Here is a 15,544-nt window from a genome sequence, read left to right on the forward strand (position 1 = left end):
TGATGGAGCTCCAGAAGTAATGCTGATAATACAGGTGTTTACACAGTGCTTTGTCCAGGCTCACCAGAATGATAACAAGCAGGTTAGTTGACCTCTATTTTTTAAATCTTTTTTTTTAATGAGAGGCTATAAGATTTTGCATGAAAAGAATGATTTTATTTTTGAGTATTCTTATGGGATTCAGTAAGCCAAATGATGGTGTTGTTTTAATGCTGGCAAATGCCAGGGCTCAGTCTGGGCATTTTAACTGGCATTAAACATGGAGCCTTCAAGGCAGAAGTAATTTCTCTGACATGTCAGAGCAGTTCCCTAACATAAGCCATGATTTACATGAGTGGTATTATCTTGGCCATGCATTATGTGACTGTATACTGAACTACGGCACAGCCCTCCATCTTGGACTGAAAATCTTTCTTTTGTAGCAGCAGGGATCATACAGAACAAAGAACTAAAATTACTGAGAAAAAAGAGGTAAATATACTATATACTATAATTACTTGAATCCGAGATAATTTTGAGCTGAAGGCAACCCCCCCCAATAATTAGATTCTATACATGGAAAATTACAAATTTGTCATAATTTTCCATGTATAGAACCACTGTAGACATGCTACAGTGCAATAAATTGTTTTCTACCATTTCAGAAATTACTGTGACCAAAACGCAGAAAGCTCTAAAGCGCTTCATAATGACACTATAGCTTGAAGGCAGTTATATGTTTGTACACTACTAAAGTGCTACAAATTAAAAGTGCTTTAAAAATGTCAGGATATGAAGTACTTTACGTCTGTCCATATCTCAGATGTTCAGAGGACCAGAATATATCCTTCTCTTACCGGGGCTGCAACAAATGAGGCAAAGGGTGACAGAGCTCCACTCAGTCTAAGCCTCCAAAGTTCCCCGCTCAGAGTCTGATTCTGCCCTTGCAGTAGTTTTTACGCTACTCTTACTAAAACAAATTCTGCTTTTGTATCTGGGTAACCTTGAAGAGAATCAAGACTTCAGCTTGAAAACTTCAATATGGCAGATTCACAAAAATCGAAATATGTTCATAGGCCACAATCCTCTTCCAGGTTCTCCATCCAAAGCATAATTTCACACTGTGGTCAATTTTTCCTGTCCACTTTGATATGACATAAACAATGGCTGGGAGGCTATTCTATTTAATAATCTGCACACTTAAACTCCAGAGAATTTTCACTGCCTTGAATTTCCACATGATTTTGGGAGATGGTAGCAAAGGCATAGGTCTTCATCACAGAACTGCTAATATACATGCTTTTAATTAGTGATTGAATCTGTCTTCTAGCCTCCGGCAATAGGAATTAAAGTTGAAATTACAGCTGTCTAATTTGATGCATATAAATGCTGCACAGATTAATTTTATGCCACCCTGACTGCATGGCAGCAGCACATTGTGCAGCCCTAGGCATATAGGGGTGGCTGGGTGGAGACTATAAGTAGATATCACACACCCTTCAGCTAGCCAAAAGCTAAATCTGTGGTGCCAGTAATGCATGTGAAAACGTTTCACCTGTTGACATTGAGTTATAGACTATTACCCACCTTTTCGATGCAAAGCTGTGACTCAATATTGTATAGTTTCATTCACAGTGCACCTGATTAAGTTGCTGCCTGACAGCATTTCAGTTACAAACCCTTTTTTGGAGAGTTTAAAAAACAATTGTAAAATTTGCTGAAACTTGGCACACACGATCTTGGATCAGGGCTACCTTCTATGTGTGGTCTGTACTGTTATTGTTGTTGTTATTACATGCATCTATAAAACACCTATTTCTATGATACCTATGATACTTCAAATAAGTATAGTAAATTACTTATAGCTGAGGATAAGGAGAGAACTCATCTGAAACCCCTGGAAATTTATAATTCAGTTTAGAAAGGCTAGGCAAACAGATGTATCCTGAAATTCTTTCTAAGAGTCAGGTTGTATCCAGCAGCTGTGTAAGATAAAAAGAGATTGTGGAAAGCCTCCCTACTCCTAACTGACTGCAGTGGGTTGGTCACAAGCAAGAGTCCTACTAGTTTCTGTGCAGGCCACTTAGAGCTGGAGATTGCGTCAGGTGCTGTTAAGGGAAGATGGCAAAAATGTATTATCTCTTGAGTTTCTGAAAGCTTACAGAAGTTAACGAAAGGGAAGAAACCATGATCAGCATATTTTGGAAATTGGACTACTCATGCAGATATCTAAATATGGACTTAGGGACAATTCCAAATTGACCTTGTAGGTACTGCAACAAGATTTAGGCAGAATTTGGCTGACCACCCTTCCTTCCAGCAGCTACAAAAATGCTTAAGCTACTGCATGCATGGGGCACTTTCAGTTCAATTTGAAAAGTTTCCTAAGTGCTTAGGTTACTGTGTGAACAGATCAGCCATCTACTTACCTAACTCCTGCCTAAGTTCTGTTGCAACGCAAATTGGCGCAGGAGAGCACTGAGGTCTGCGCAAATCCCTGATTGTTTAGCAGACTTAGTCACTGTTTGATGCTGATTGCATGCCTGCAGCTCATAAAAGAATGTATGTGGAGAGGGAGGATGTGATGGTGGGGATGGACATTTTTGCTCAACAGAGCATTCACCCAGAAGGTGGGGGACCTAGGCTATCAAGCTATCATCCATTTTGCCTGGAAATTCTCATTTAATATATTTCTTAATAGGTTTTTTAATTATTAGTTGAATACATTTGTTTTGGGGTACTTTTTATGTTAATTGTTCAATTCAGTCACATCTAAGCTTGTTTTTTCTGATGTTACTTTGTTCGCTATTTGTGATATTTTGCATATGTTTTTGTGTTCTGCATATGTTTGTAGACACGTACAGTAACACTAGTTCTGCTGTGTTTGTGTGCTAAGGTGGCAAACATTTTTATTTTGCTTAAACTGTCTCTATGTTGAAAATCAACCTCGATTTATGAATGAAAGCAATCTTGCAAGTGAAATTTATTAATAATTTGGTTAGTAAGCATGATCAATACTGCTTTTTCATGACAATTTTTGGAGCACACCAATGGAGTGCATGCATTTTTTAGTATAGGAATTATTAATTTTTTAATTAATCTAATTTCATTTGATGACCTTTGAAGTTTTGACTGTCTTACGCCAGTGATGGAGTCTGAGGCTCCCATGTACTTTTCTTTGGATTTTAATTTCTTTTTAATTGCTGTTTATAATGCATACTTAGAAATGAGGCACAGATAAAGAGAAAGTGAATCATATTGCTTTGTTTCTGAATGTACTTCACAAAATCTGAATGCAGTGAGGTTGGTACTCTTAACATAGTACTCAGTGAATAAGAGCTAAGATCTATAAATCTATCACATGTAATTGGACACAGTTTGAAGCTTGAACCTAGTTTATAGATTAACCCAATGTCAATAAAATTGGGGAAACTTGAGTTTTATCCTTGATTTCACCTATATTCTGCTAAATCTGTCCATGGGAATTTTTCTAATCCTGGATGTATTTCATCCAAATTAAAGTGCACAAAATCTTGTATGTATCTGACAGGGGAGAAGTCGCATATATTTTTGTTTCCTGTCACATGTAGCACTGTAGGACCAATGCCACTATAGACATACATTACTTTTGCTGGGAATCTCTTAAACCTAAAGGAACTTTAAAAAGTTAATTTTTATTTCACCATTTTTTGAAGGTGATTTTTGTCAAGCATGAATTTTAGACTAGTTGGTTTCTCTTTCTTCTTTCTAGCTCAGATGCACTAGGATAGAGTTATTTTTTCTCTTTGCAGACACTAAATGGGAACATTTAGATTTCAACCCTCACCATCCCCCCATGCAAAACTTGTTTGCATTGAAGTAAAAAGTTCCATTAACAGTAATAACTATGTTTTGAAAGCTGACTTCTCTTCCTCTCCCTTCTTCATACAGAATTGTAATGTTAGACTTAAAACTAGTTATATGATTCTTTATGGTCTGTAGTTACTACATAAGGCAAGCTTTTAGTATAGTTAAGGTTTATGTTCTGAGAAGCTGACCACAAAGCTCATTTAAAAATTAACTTTATATTTTAGCATAAATTTCCATTGAAGGCCTACTTTCCTCACCGCCATCAGCCTCTTGTGATAGCTTTACTCAAGCATCCTTTTGGTAAGTTTTGTCATGATTTTTTTTGCAATTTTAATGGAACTTGCAGTTATCGTTATTTCTCTATAGAAAAAGTAACCTCGCATATAACTTGAAGAGGAACCAAAGTATGGTTAGACGGGCAACCTTAATTCTTCCATTTCCTGGCTTCTAAGTTCTTGATTTAGGAAACTTAGTGGTTTTTCTAATGTGAGGTGAGGACTTTTGTAGGTGATCTCTTTGATTGAACCAACTGAGTAGTTGCTGAATATACAGTAATTTTAAAACTAGGTATGGGTAAAAAACACAACTGGGAGTGTTTAAAACTTACTTGAAAACTGAATCCTATGTCTTACATATTCTAGCACTAGCTTGATATGGTTTTGTATATTATTCTGTTTTGCATATTTCATTAGGTACAATTTCAGTTATGATTGTCTTCCAGATTTGCCAGCTACATTCTGGTCTCAGCACTTGAAACACATTTCTGACATGCTAAAAGCAGCAGTAGAAGATGAAACCATTAGGTAAACAGTACTTATCACTCACCTTTTTTTTTTCCTTTACATTTACTACCCTGTTAAATAAATCACGTAGTTCGCTACCTTGGTAATTAGGTTTCTTTATCTTTAATTGTCATGTCCTTATTACTTCCTAAATACAAGTTTAGTGTAAAGATTGGAAAACAGGACATTGTAGAGTGTAAGGAAGCCTGGAAAGCTTACTGAGAACCTGGTTCTGAGCTTTTGAGCACTTGAAGCTTCAGACAATTAGGCTTTCTAATTCCAGCCCTTCATAAGAGCTAAAAGTGGAATCTCACAAAAGGAAAGCATATTTGTCAACTGTCCTGTTTCGGCTTCAGCTATCGTGGGACTTTCCAGGCCTGGAAGATTTCAGCCAACATTTTTCTTTTCTTTTTTTTTTTTCAAAAGCCTTTTTTCAAAAGACAGTGCAATGCCAAGCAGACGTATAGGAGGCTGTGTTGAAATGTTCCCTTCCTTGTGTCAACTACTCCTTGTAACCAGAACATGAAACTAGTGAGCAGAAGTCCTCATCTTATTTCCTGCTTTTTAAAGCAATACAAGTTGTGATAAACTGCCAGTAGGCATATATTGTGGGGAGCATGATGGGGCAGAGGGATTTGACACATACTACAAAGGTGAAAATTAAATGGCTCTTGAATGCATTGAAGGGAGAGGACTTTTCACAGAATAAGGCTTTCTGTCCTGTCTTTGAACACACCAGAGTGGGATTTGACCAAACATTTCTCCCACTTCTTTAACATAACAGAGGGGACCTTCCCCAAGAAAAGCAGGCACAGGTAGCAAGAGCCTATTGTCACGTAGAGTTTTATCTGAAGATAAGATTAGCCTTTCACAGTTCTGCATAAGCATCTAAGCTCCAAATCTTTCAACATTTTAAATTAAGGTATTCATTTTGGCCTACTAATATTCCTCAGACAGCAAGCTGACTCCTCAGTGACATTACTATTCATGACTGAGATGGAGAATTATCTGTCAGATTGTTTTAAATTATGACACTGTGGGTTATTGGGTGCATGCTTATTGTGGCAAAATATGTGTTAGTATGTATGGCTTTGTGGTGTAATAGGTTGCTCATTTGACATATGGGAATATTAAAAGGTTGTGGGTTCAGGTTTCACCAGACTCACGGTTTATAAAAGAAACATGGCAGGTAGTTCTTCTGCCTCCACAGGAGCAGGACAAAGGCTAACATTTCAGATAGGGAGTTTTAGGTTAGATATGAAGAAATGTCCAACTATGAGTGTGCTAAGGCAGAAGATCAAATTACTAAGAGAGGTTGTGAAGTTGCGATCATTGAAAGCTTATAAATGCAGGATAGATGAATATTTGTCTGGAGTGGTTTAGACAGGGATGGATGTCTTAAGCATAGTGTTTGATTAGATGACCTACTGAAGTTCCTGCTGCTTTAAACTCCTTGCACTATGAATTCTTTGTCTGATGAAGGAATGGGGTTGTGTTGAAGGCAGCTTTGTCCCTCAATGCCCTCAGTTCGCAGCATGAGGATCTGAGGGATATGTCTGTTGCCCAATAAATGCTGCTGACTTCAAAAGCCTTTTGGTTAAATGTGCACCCCCCAACGGTTGAGTATGTATATAGACTAAACATCTCAAAGAACATCTGTTACTGTATGGGTGAGTAACCTGTTTTCTAAAATGTGTGGGTGAAATTTTGGCCCCACTGAATGTAAGTTTCTTGATTGACATAAAGAATTTCACACTGTGTTGCAACTGCACCGCCATTTTAGCTTACACATTTACAAATCTAATGGCCTCTCTACACATGCAGGTAAAGGGGCAATGGGATTTAATGCGTGATCCACATAGACGTGCTTCCTGCTATGCCATATGTTCATGGCAGGAGGTATGATTGTGGGATCATGCACTAGATCCCATCACATTTTATTGCCAGTACAGAGAGAGGTTGGCAAGAAGCAGACTCCTGCAGCTAGGAGCCTCATGCAACCCTGGGGCTGGGAGATCACAGCAGCTGTGAACTTCCAGCTGTGGTAACAGTCCCTGCTCCCCTCCCCCGCCCCCCTGCCTGGGAGATCGCAGTTGCGCCCCATGGCTGCCAGGACCTAGAGTCCACAGCTGCCCAGCGCTGTCAGAGCTGAGAGTCGTTTCAGCTGCAGGACTTCTAGCCCCAGCTGTATATTGTGCACCTGACAGGGCTTCCAGCTATGGGAGCAGACCCTGTTACATGTGCAAATTAAAGCTGGATAGCAACCAGCTATAAAATTATTACACATTTTTGAGCAATAATTTTATAGCTGGTTGGATCTTTTAATGGTGCATTTGTTAATTTGCATGTGCAGCCAGTCTAAATTAATTGCACAATCAGCTTGGTAATTGCATGATACAGGTAATGTGTAGAGGGGACCTAGTTAAAAGCCATAAAGAAGTGACTTACACATACTTCCCTGCAGTACCAGAAAAAGTACATACTGCATAAAAACAAGAGAATCATTAAAGTAAAACAAAGCAGCTTGGTCAACAGTTAAAGTAGACAGGCCCTCATGCCATCAACCTGTCATCTTTCACAAGAATTTAATAAGCAATAGCCAAGAAACTGAACACATTTCATTTTGTTACAGATCTTATGCTGACCTCTTTGAGACCTGGTATTTGTTTGTTCATTTTGGAGAATGGATTGATATTGCTGCAGAGCAGGTGCTGAAGTCAGGAGCCAAGTCTTCAGATGCTTTGCTGTGGTTATTGGCATTTTATTATAATCCATACAATGAAAATCATCAGAGGATTCAAACAATGGTGGGTGAAGTAGGCATGGTTGAGTGTATTCAGTAGTCAATCTTACTCTTAAAGTGAGACATTTTTCTGGTGAAAAGGGCTGTGTTTTGCAGGATCTTCTGTGAACTGTAACATCTCCAGTAGAAGGGCTCCAGGATAATTGCTGTGGCTGTTCTAACTGGCATCTAAGAAGCGTTTTTTAAGTGTACTCTGGGGCATAGTGCCTCTGATTACACTTTTCTCAAAAATATTCGACTCTAATCCATTTCATTAGTAGTTCTATAACTACTCTCTTGAAATTACTATGGGTAACCTTTCAGAAAGCCTATGAAGTAGGGCCCCCAACACAGTACCACCTTCAAAGTGAATTCACTTGCAGTACTGTAATAGCAGTCTTCCATTCTTCAGTCACATCTTGCAACACTGAATCTTATCTAACTGTATATAACTTGATTTTGTTGCACCTATCATCCTAATTTTTAAACTAGTGATTCTCAACCAGGGTGCTGGGGCGCCCGGGTGTGCCACAACATCCTTTTAAGGGTGCCAGGAGGTGTGAGGAGAAAAGCAGATAAATACAGGCTCAGACTCTTCCCTGCCTGGCTATTCCCCCGCCCTCACTGCCTGCCCCTCTGCAAGGACGTCAGCACTGTAACGAACAAGTTAGTTTTTTGAAACAGGGTGCTTCTCAATTCCCCACAGTTATGTAGTGGTGCCATGAGTCTAATGAGGAATGCCTTGGGTCTAAAAAGGTTGAACCGCTGATTTAGACTGTGATCTGATGATCTAATTCAGTTTTCCTGTGTTAATTTGTGGCACGACCTACCTAGTTTTGCTTTAACCTCTAAAGTCTGGTTCAAGTTGTCGTATCACAGAAGCAGAGAGGGGAACGGACAAAGGAAGACCATATATTACTTTCACCTCCTCTGTTATTGAGCCAATATGAGACCTGCTGGGCTCCCAGGGTAAATAAGCATTTTACAGGTGTTTTAACGTACTATTGGCTTCCGGTGGGCCAAAGGAGTGTTGAATCAGGTAAGAAAAGCTGGAGACAGCCACGTGCTAGTTATGTACCATGTTCCTTAACCAGAAACCCCATGCTTGGAATATGTTGTATGATACGGAGAGTTTACAGCACCTTTGCCTAATCTAGGTAATCTGTTCCCCAGTGGCCAGATTTGACTTGTTTATTGCTCCTTTACTCTGCTGGAACCACATAAAGGGTTAGTAACACAGTGAGCCATTGGGCCCCATGTAGATAATACACCTGTTCTTGATCCTGCTTAAAACCTCAAGGTACCACTGAGGGTCTTTGTGTTTCTGAAAAGTATCCTGGAATTTCCTATGTGCATGAGCAGAAGGCACAGTGTAACAGTCTGGTTAAAGGTCCATGGGATTTATATTAACTCAAACAATAGAGGAAAAAAGTGTCCAGTGCTATAGTTGAGATTTTTTTTTTTTTTTTAAATCATAGATACCTTTTTTAAAGGTTAACAATACTTCAAACCTAAAAGTATTTATGAATTGATAATTTTATCTGTAAAGATTTGGCGGGGGGGAAGAGAGGGGAGTGTTTTGTTTTGCTTTGCTTTGCAGCCAAGAGTGGGAGGGAGGTGTTGATGTTTTAATAATAAAATCTTGGCACACTTCTTCCGTGTGACAAGAGAAACCTTCTGTTTTTGTCTGTAAATCACAATGCAAGAACTTTCCTCTCCACAAAATTGTTCATGTATTTCCATTGAGGGTACCAGTTTCAGGAAAATCCCAGTCAGAGTGTGCGTATGAATTCCTTTCTCTCTGTCCCTTCCAACAAAGGCTTTGGTAATGTTGTTCCTGCAACTTCCCTTGATATACAGCAAAAAGACTCCTAAGGATTTGCTGCTATGTTATAAACATCTGGGAGCTAAGAGCCATACCAAATGTTTGGACTGGAGTTCATGCCTCTCATTCATAGATGATCCACTGAGACTCTGATAAGAAAATACAGCTACGGTATTTCATCTAAGCAGACAGGGAGAGGGGAAGATCTCCCCTATACAGCGAAGGTCTGTAGCTGTACATATAGACAACTATATTTTATGCTCTGTGTTCCACTTTTTCAGGTCTGCAGAACACGTGGGTGGACAGTTTATTTTTTGGAGTCACTTATTCCTAGAATATATGCTTTCACTTAATACTTCAAATCTCTTGCATAGCTGTCTCAGGGTGCACTTAGGTGTTATTATAGCGCTCAACATCCTGTCCTATTTGAGTTCTTTTTTCTCAATCTGACATGCCTAAATTTCTTAGGAGGAAAGTAGGAGATTTCCTCTCAGTAAAGGAATGAATCACTTTATGGGATTGAAGATTAGTTTTCACAGATTGGTTTTGCGTGATATCTTTTCAAATGTATGGCTTCACGTTCTCCTGCACTTATCCATGAAAGCCTCCTTTCTGGTAACCACTCCAGCAATGAGAAGGATGAGAGAATTAGGGATTTAACCCATCCCTTGCAAGTATTTTTCCTGGACAGCATGTCTGTTCCCATAGTTGCCTATCAGTTGAATTAAATAAAGTCACCCACTTACTGTTTTACCCCAAAACCCCATTCTAATTGTATTAAATCTGGATTACATGCCCTGGATGTTAGGAGGGCCCTTGCCAGTTATTTTCAAAGTTTATTTGTATCCTTTGCTGAGAGGATGAGAGAATGACCTGTTTTCCCCAGGTCACTGCCCATGCAGCTCTTGGAACATGTAACTTTGGTATCATCAGTTTGCTGAGTTAGATGTGTCAAGCCTTAGCAGGGTTAATTCTGCCATGACAGAAACAATCACTGCTGCTGCTCTACAAAGCATCTTTGAAGCTGTTTTACGTACAGCTGTTATTTGGGACTATGCACACGCTTTACTAGAAGCTGTGTACGTGAGAGAGACCAGGGTGAAATGCTGTTTTTTGCAGATTATTCTTTCTGTAAGACTGTGTTCCCACCACAGTCAAGATCCCAGTTTAGGAGGCACAAATAACTAAATATAAAACATACTTAAGAATCCTGATAGGCATTGTGTCCCTTCCCACTGGCTAGGGTGTATAATTTGCCTTTGTATTTGCATTTCCTGGGTTTTTTAATCCTACCGGTTTGTTTTAATGTGGTGAATAGAATTATTGTTACAAAATTATTTTTATAATTAGTAGCCGGTTATGATCCTCTAACAATTTATATTGTTTAGAAGCAAAATCTTCTGTTTTATGTTCTGATTGTAAAATAAGCCTGTTATAAGCTACTCCACAAAGTAAAAGTACTTGTTGCAAACAATACAGGAAGAAGCAAACAACTGGCTTTCTTATCAGAACATTTTATCAGTTGAGGTCAGATTGCATGGAGGTTTAATTGATTTGTAGCTGCAATACTGAAGTGAGCCCTCAAGGAGCCTTTTGTTCTTTTTCCCACAATGTAAAAATTTGACTGCATTCTGCTGAGGGACTTTCTCCATTTCCTTTCATTACCAAAAAGGTCAAATCTTGGCTTGATGCCCTGGCTGCATAATTTGCAAGACTGAAGAAAGTAAGAAAGTTCCAGTCTGTCCATTTATATTTATGTGAACTAGTGTAAACTGAATGTGAACTGCCCGTCCTGTTCTGCTCTTTTTCTGAAATACAAGCTCTGTACATGTTTTGATGGATTCTGCCTTCTGTTAGTGAGTCAAGTCCAAGGAAATGACCACAAAGATGACTTTTCTCTAATTCTTTATTTTATGGAATTGTTCCCAAAAGGTAGAAACTAGAGCTGTGTGTGACCACCTAAAGATGCTTTTCAGCCATACAACCCTCTCCATCACAGATCTGGAAGCTGCAGCTAGCAGGATGACTGATACAACACAACCTTGTACCAAACACCTTATCAGGCATCTCTTTATTAGCTTTTTGCTCTTTTCTTCTGGTGGACACAAGATTGCCCGAGAATTTGTTTCACATGTAAGTGTGTGTTGTTTTTTTCTGTTTGAAGGCAGGTTTTTTTTTAAATTGTTATTTGCATATTGAAACTTCTGCTTTTTACTACAATAATGATAACAAAGAGTTGAAAAAAATGTGTACATCAGTGCTAGCCTAAATTATAACTACAGCCAAAATATTTTCCTTCTACAGACAGTTTTCCCAAGGTGCCACTGGAGAAAATGCTGCCCTACCTTTAGAGCCACAGAATTTTTTTGAGTAATACTTAGCAGTAAAGGACTGCACACAGTTCCTTCAGACCTTTCGTTCTCTACATCAAGAGTCTTTCCACCCATCTGTCAGTTCCTTTCTAGCTGGTAGCTGCAGTGGTAGTGAAACTATCTCCTTCCCATTTTCCATCATGAAGAACAGATGGAGTTAAGTAGAACTGGCACTGACTGTGCATATGCATTTGGGGATTTAGGAAGGCCAGAAAGGAAGATGTATATAATACATGTGTATGATGACAAGGTATAACGAAAACCTGAATGAGGGATTGAGGATGGAAACAAGAGGATGCCTGTTGGAAATATTCAGGGGAAAGAAGTGACAGAATATAGTTCTGCTATAGTAGCTTTGTATTTTTGGGGAGGCTTCAGGAATCACTCAAAATGCCAAAGAGGACAGGGTGCTACAGGACACAAAATGATTCCAACTTCAGGGCTGACTACATCCTAAAGGCCAAGTAGGTTAAGAACTAAAGAGGGTGCCCCCTACCATTGAGTGAGAACTTAGAAAAAGGCCTAATGATGGCTTCTGGTAAACACAGGAGAGTAAAAGAAACAGGTAGTTGAAGGCAGCATGAGAAAAGAAACAGGTTTCCCAGCCATGGTAAAAATAAATCCTCCTCAGTGTGGGGGTTTGGACTAAAAAAATCTCTTAAGGTTACTTTCAACCTTAATTTCAATGGCTTCATGATTTGTTTAAACAAGAGGTAATAGAGTGGTTTGCAGAGCACCATATATAAAGAAATGTGAGGCATAGAAGGGTGTAAGGTAGTAGTGGTAGAGTGCTCTGCATACGTGTAATCTTTGGCACCATCAAATCAGCAAATACTTTTAGAGGAGAGACAACAGCAAAAAGAAAAAACAAGAAATATAGCCGGAAGTTGGAGAAAGCAGTACATGTTGCAGGAGCAGTGTGCAAAGGCATGTGTTTGCCTGGGAGGGTGGCTATAGTTGCAGTATGTCTGTTCTGGGGCACATCCAGAGGCAGTGCACTGGTGTGCACCCTTCCTTTCAGACCATGCTGCAGGAGCAGCAGATGGGGGACTTTTTTAAGTCCACCTATTTTGGGGGCTTTGGGTGAAAAATGAAACGTTCCAAAATTGTTCCAAACAATGCCTCACTGGGGTTGTAGCTCAAGCTTCCATTCTTCTGTATGGGCTGGAGCCTCTGACTTAACTACATCTCCCAAAATGTACCACAGATTGAACTTTTCAATGGAAAAAGCATTTTTTCAGTCATCTGACAGCCAGACTTTCAAGAAGGAATGCTGGGGAGATACCAACAAAGAATCCCCTCAGGCCTATACTGGGAGCCAAATAACGATACTTGTATTTGAACCATTTAAAACTGGTTTGGCCAAAGTTCTTGGATACACTGAAGGAAGTTTCACATTTTCAGGATGGACAAAAAAGTAATCTGATTGAATAAGTTCTTCACGTTATTAATAAAGGCCTTTTCGCCAAGTCTTATTTATGTGGATTTCCCCTTAATTTTCTATCTCAAATAAATGCAGTTCTTCAGTAATGTTCCTTTTGGAAGAAGAGGACTGCTCACAGTTCCCTATAGAGGCCAACAAAAGGCCAAAAAGCTACTTGGATGGCAATATGGAGTTCTTTATTTTGAGGACAGAATATGCCTTACCAGCACCCTGCTTCCATGCTAGTCTGGACTTGGGTCCTGATCTCTGATTCTCTTATTGTATTGTCTTTCTCTACTAAGAAAACATACAATTGGTTGCTAGTGGCTGTAAGATAGGTGTCCCATTTCAACCCTGAAGTGGCTGTTTTTCCTTGCTGAATGAACTGATCCTGTTATATATTGTATACAGGAAAGTGTTAAAGTCTTTTTAATAAAAATAGTGCTACATAAATATGAAGTAGTTATTATGCCCCTGTCTAGTTCGAACATCATCTACAAAAAAATGAAGAAAAAAAAGTTTAGCGTTACGGTACATGCAAGTTCAAGTTAAGATTTCCCAACATTACAGTTTTGCTTTAGCACTTTGACTGGAAAATCTCCCTCCCACTTTGTAGTCCATGTGTATGTAAAAGGGCCTGTGACACACTTGGGGAAATTCATTTTGCAACAAATGGAACCTTCTTGTTGCTGATTACTCTTCCTGCCTGGTATTAGGCAGAATAAACAAATAGAATATTACTTCCTTTAAGAACCGCTAGGATATGGTAGATGTCTTGGATGCGTGCTAGGAAATGGCTGATTATTCATTAGCTTGGGGGAGTGGTATGTAAAAGATGTTTGGAAGTATGCATCATATTCCATTTGGTTCTATTTATTTTCCCAGTCTTATGCTGCTGCCTTTCCTTCATAGATCACTTAAACATGTTAAAAGATAGTTTCGACTCCAGAATCTTTAAGAAAAGGCAAAAGTCCAGACCCTTTGTCATCTTACACTTGTAACACAGGGAAACTTTAAAGCTGCTGGAGGGTTACCGTAGGAAGGCAGTCTTGACCTGGTATATGTGTAGCTATGCTAGTCCTTTCTGTATTCCCCACCTCTTAGCAAAGGGGAATTTTGAAGCAGTGGAAGAAGGGGCATGTGAGAGGGGGGAGGATTCGGGGAGGGGGTAGGGACCAGAATGAGATGTGCTCCAGTGTGTTTGGCTGATAGAGTAGCTCTGAGGATTAGCCAGGCAGAAAGGTGGAATAAAATTACTTCTCTATGTGCCAAGAGCTGCTCTATTGTATCTTGGGTTCCAGCCCTGAGATTTCTATACACCCTTCTTTCCTTCTAAGAAAGGGGGTTATTTTCAACTTTGAATACGTTATGGAATTTAGTTTCTTCTCTGATCACAGAGAATGAAATGTTTCTGAGGGTGAGTGGAAGAAAAAAGTAGCTTTTTTATGTAGTTAAATTCTTGCACTTTGAGAAGCATAACTAATTTAGATTATTTCCTCTCTTTCCCATTGCTTTTCCCCCCTCAGATTACAGAGGCAAGGGATACAACCCATGAAATTTTTGCCAGTCTTATCCGTACAGCTTACAGGCTTAATCATTTTGGTGAAAAAAACCAAAGAACTATAAAGTTGGTGAATGAACTTCTTCAAGGACTCACATTTAAGATTTAGTATTTGTGATACTGTCCAGTGATCCATTATTGAGGGTAAGAGAAAAAACTAACCTCAGCATTAAAATTTTGATCTCCTTGCATATGAAAATAATTCTCTAAAAAATACCAGAATATTTTCAATAGAATATAACAGAAATGTTAACAAAGACTGGAAATGTTCTTATTTTGTTTTACAAGGGATCTGTGTCATATGTAAAAACTTTTTTGCAGGCGTGTAATCTCCTCATTGTTGGCAGCAGTTATTACCTGTTTATGGGTCTAGGTTTTGCTTAATCCAGGAAATACAAAAATAAGAGGTAAATCAATTATATAATTTAATACTGTTAATGAAAACTATTTGAATGTTCCAAGAGGATAAAGTCCAGAAAAAATATATGAGAATTATTTGTTGACTATTTCCTGCTATTTATTCTTGATTCTTCTGTGAGCCTAAATCTGACCACATGCAAGTGAATGATAGTCACTCATTCTGAAATTGCCACTATGAAATACTGCCTCATGAACTGGAAAGACACATCAGCACCTCAAATTTCACAACATCAGACTCATCTCAGATTTGCTCGATGGCATCTCCAAGACAATAGTCTCTCCAGGTTCTGTCTTAATGTCACAATTACACAGAGAGGATTTGGTGCAGACTTTATTAGCTTCCTGGTTCATTTAACTGATTCTCCCTTTTAAGATGAACTCTTCTACTCCAATAATCAGTTAAAGTAAAACAAGTGTAGCATAGACTTAAGGATGCTGTTCCAGTCTGAAAGGGACAAATTTTCAAAAGAGAGAACTGTGGCTGCACCTACACGTGCTTATATCTTTGTGCAAATGGAAGTGCCTGACTTGATTCTGTACCTAAATGGCTG

At 38.9% G+C, this 15,544-nt stretch overlaps 1 protein-coding gene across 1 annotated transcript in view; it reads left to right on the top strand.

The window, feature by feature from the left end:
* Nucleotides 1-15,544, top strand: part of FANCC (FA complementation group C) — a 103,179-nt gene that overhangs the window by 76,126 nt on the left and 11,509 nt on the right. The window contains exons 9-14 of the mRNA XM_006018451.3: nt 1-82; nt 4,053-4,128; nt 4,550-4,631; nt 7,243-7,417; nt 11,150-11,350; nt 14,539-14,717. The exon at nt 1-82 is cut by the window's left edge and continues 36 nt beyond it. Of these exons, the coding sequence (XP_006018513.1) occupies nt 1-82; nt 4,053-4,128; nt 4,550-4,631; nt 7,243-7,417; nt 11,150-11,350; nt 14,539-14,682 (760 nt within the window). The 3' untranslated portion in view covers nt 14,683-14,717. The remainder of the gene's footprint in view (nt 83-4,052; nt 4,129-4,549; nt 4,632-7,242; nt 7,418-11,149; nt 11,351-14,538; nt 14,718-15,544) is intronic.

Source organism: Alligator sinensis, unplaced genomic scaffold, assembly GCF_000455745.1.
Source record: "Alligator sinensis unplaced genomic scaffold, ASM45574v1 scaffold240_1, whole genome shotgun sequence".
Classification (NCBI taxonomy): Eukaryota; Metazoa; Chordata; order Crocodylia; family Alligatoridae; genus Alligator; species Alligator sinensis.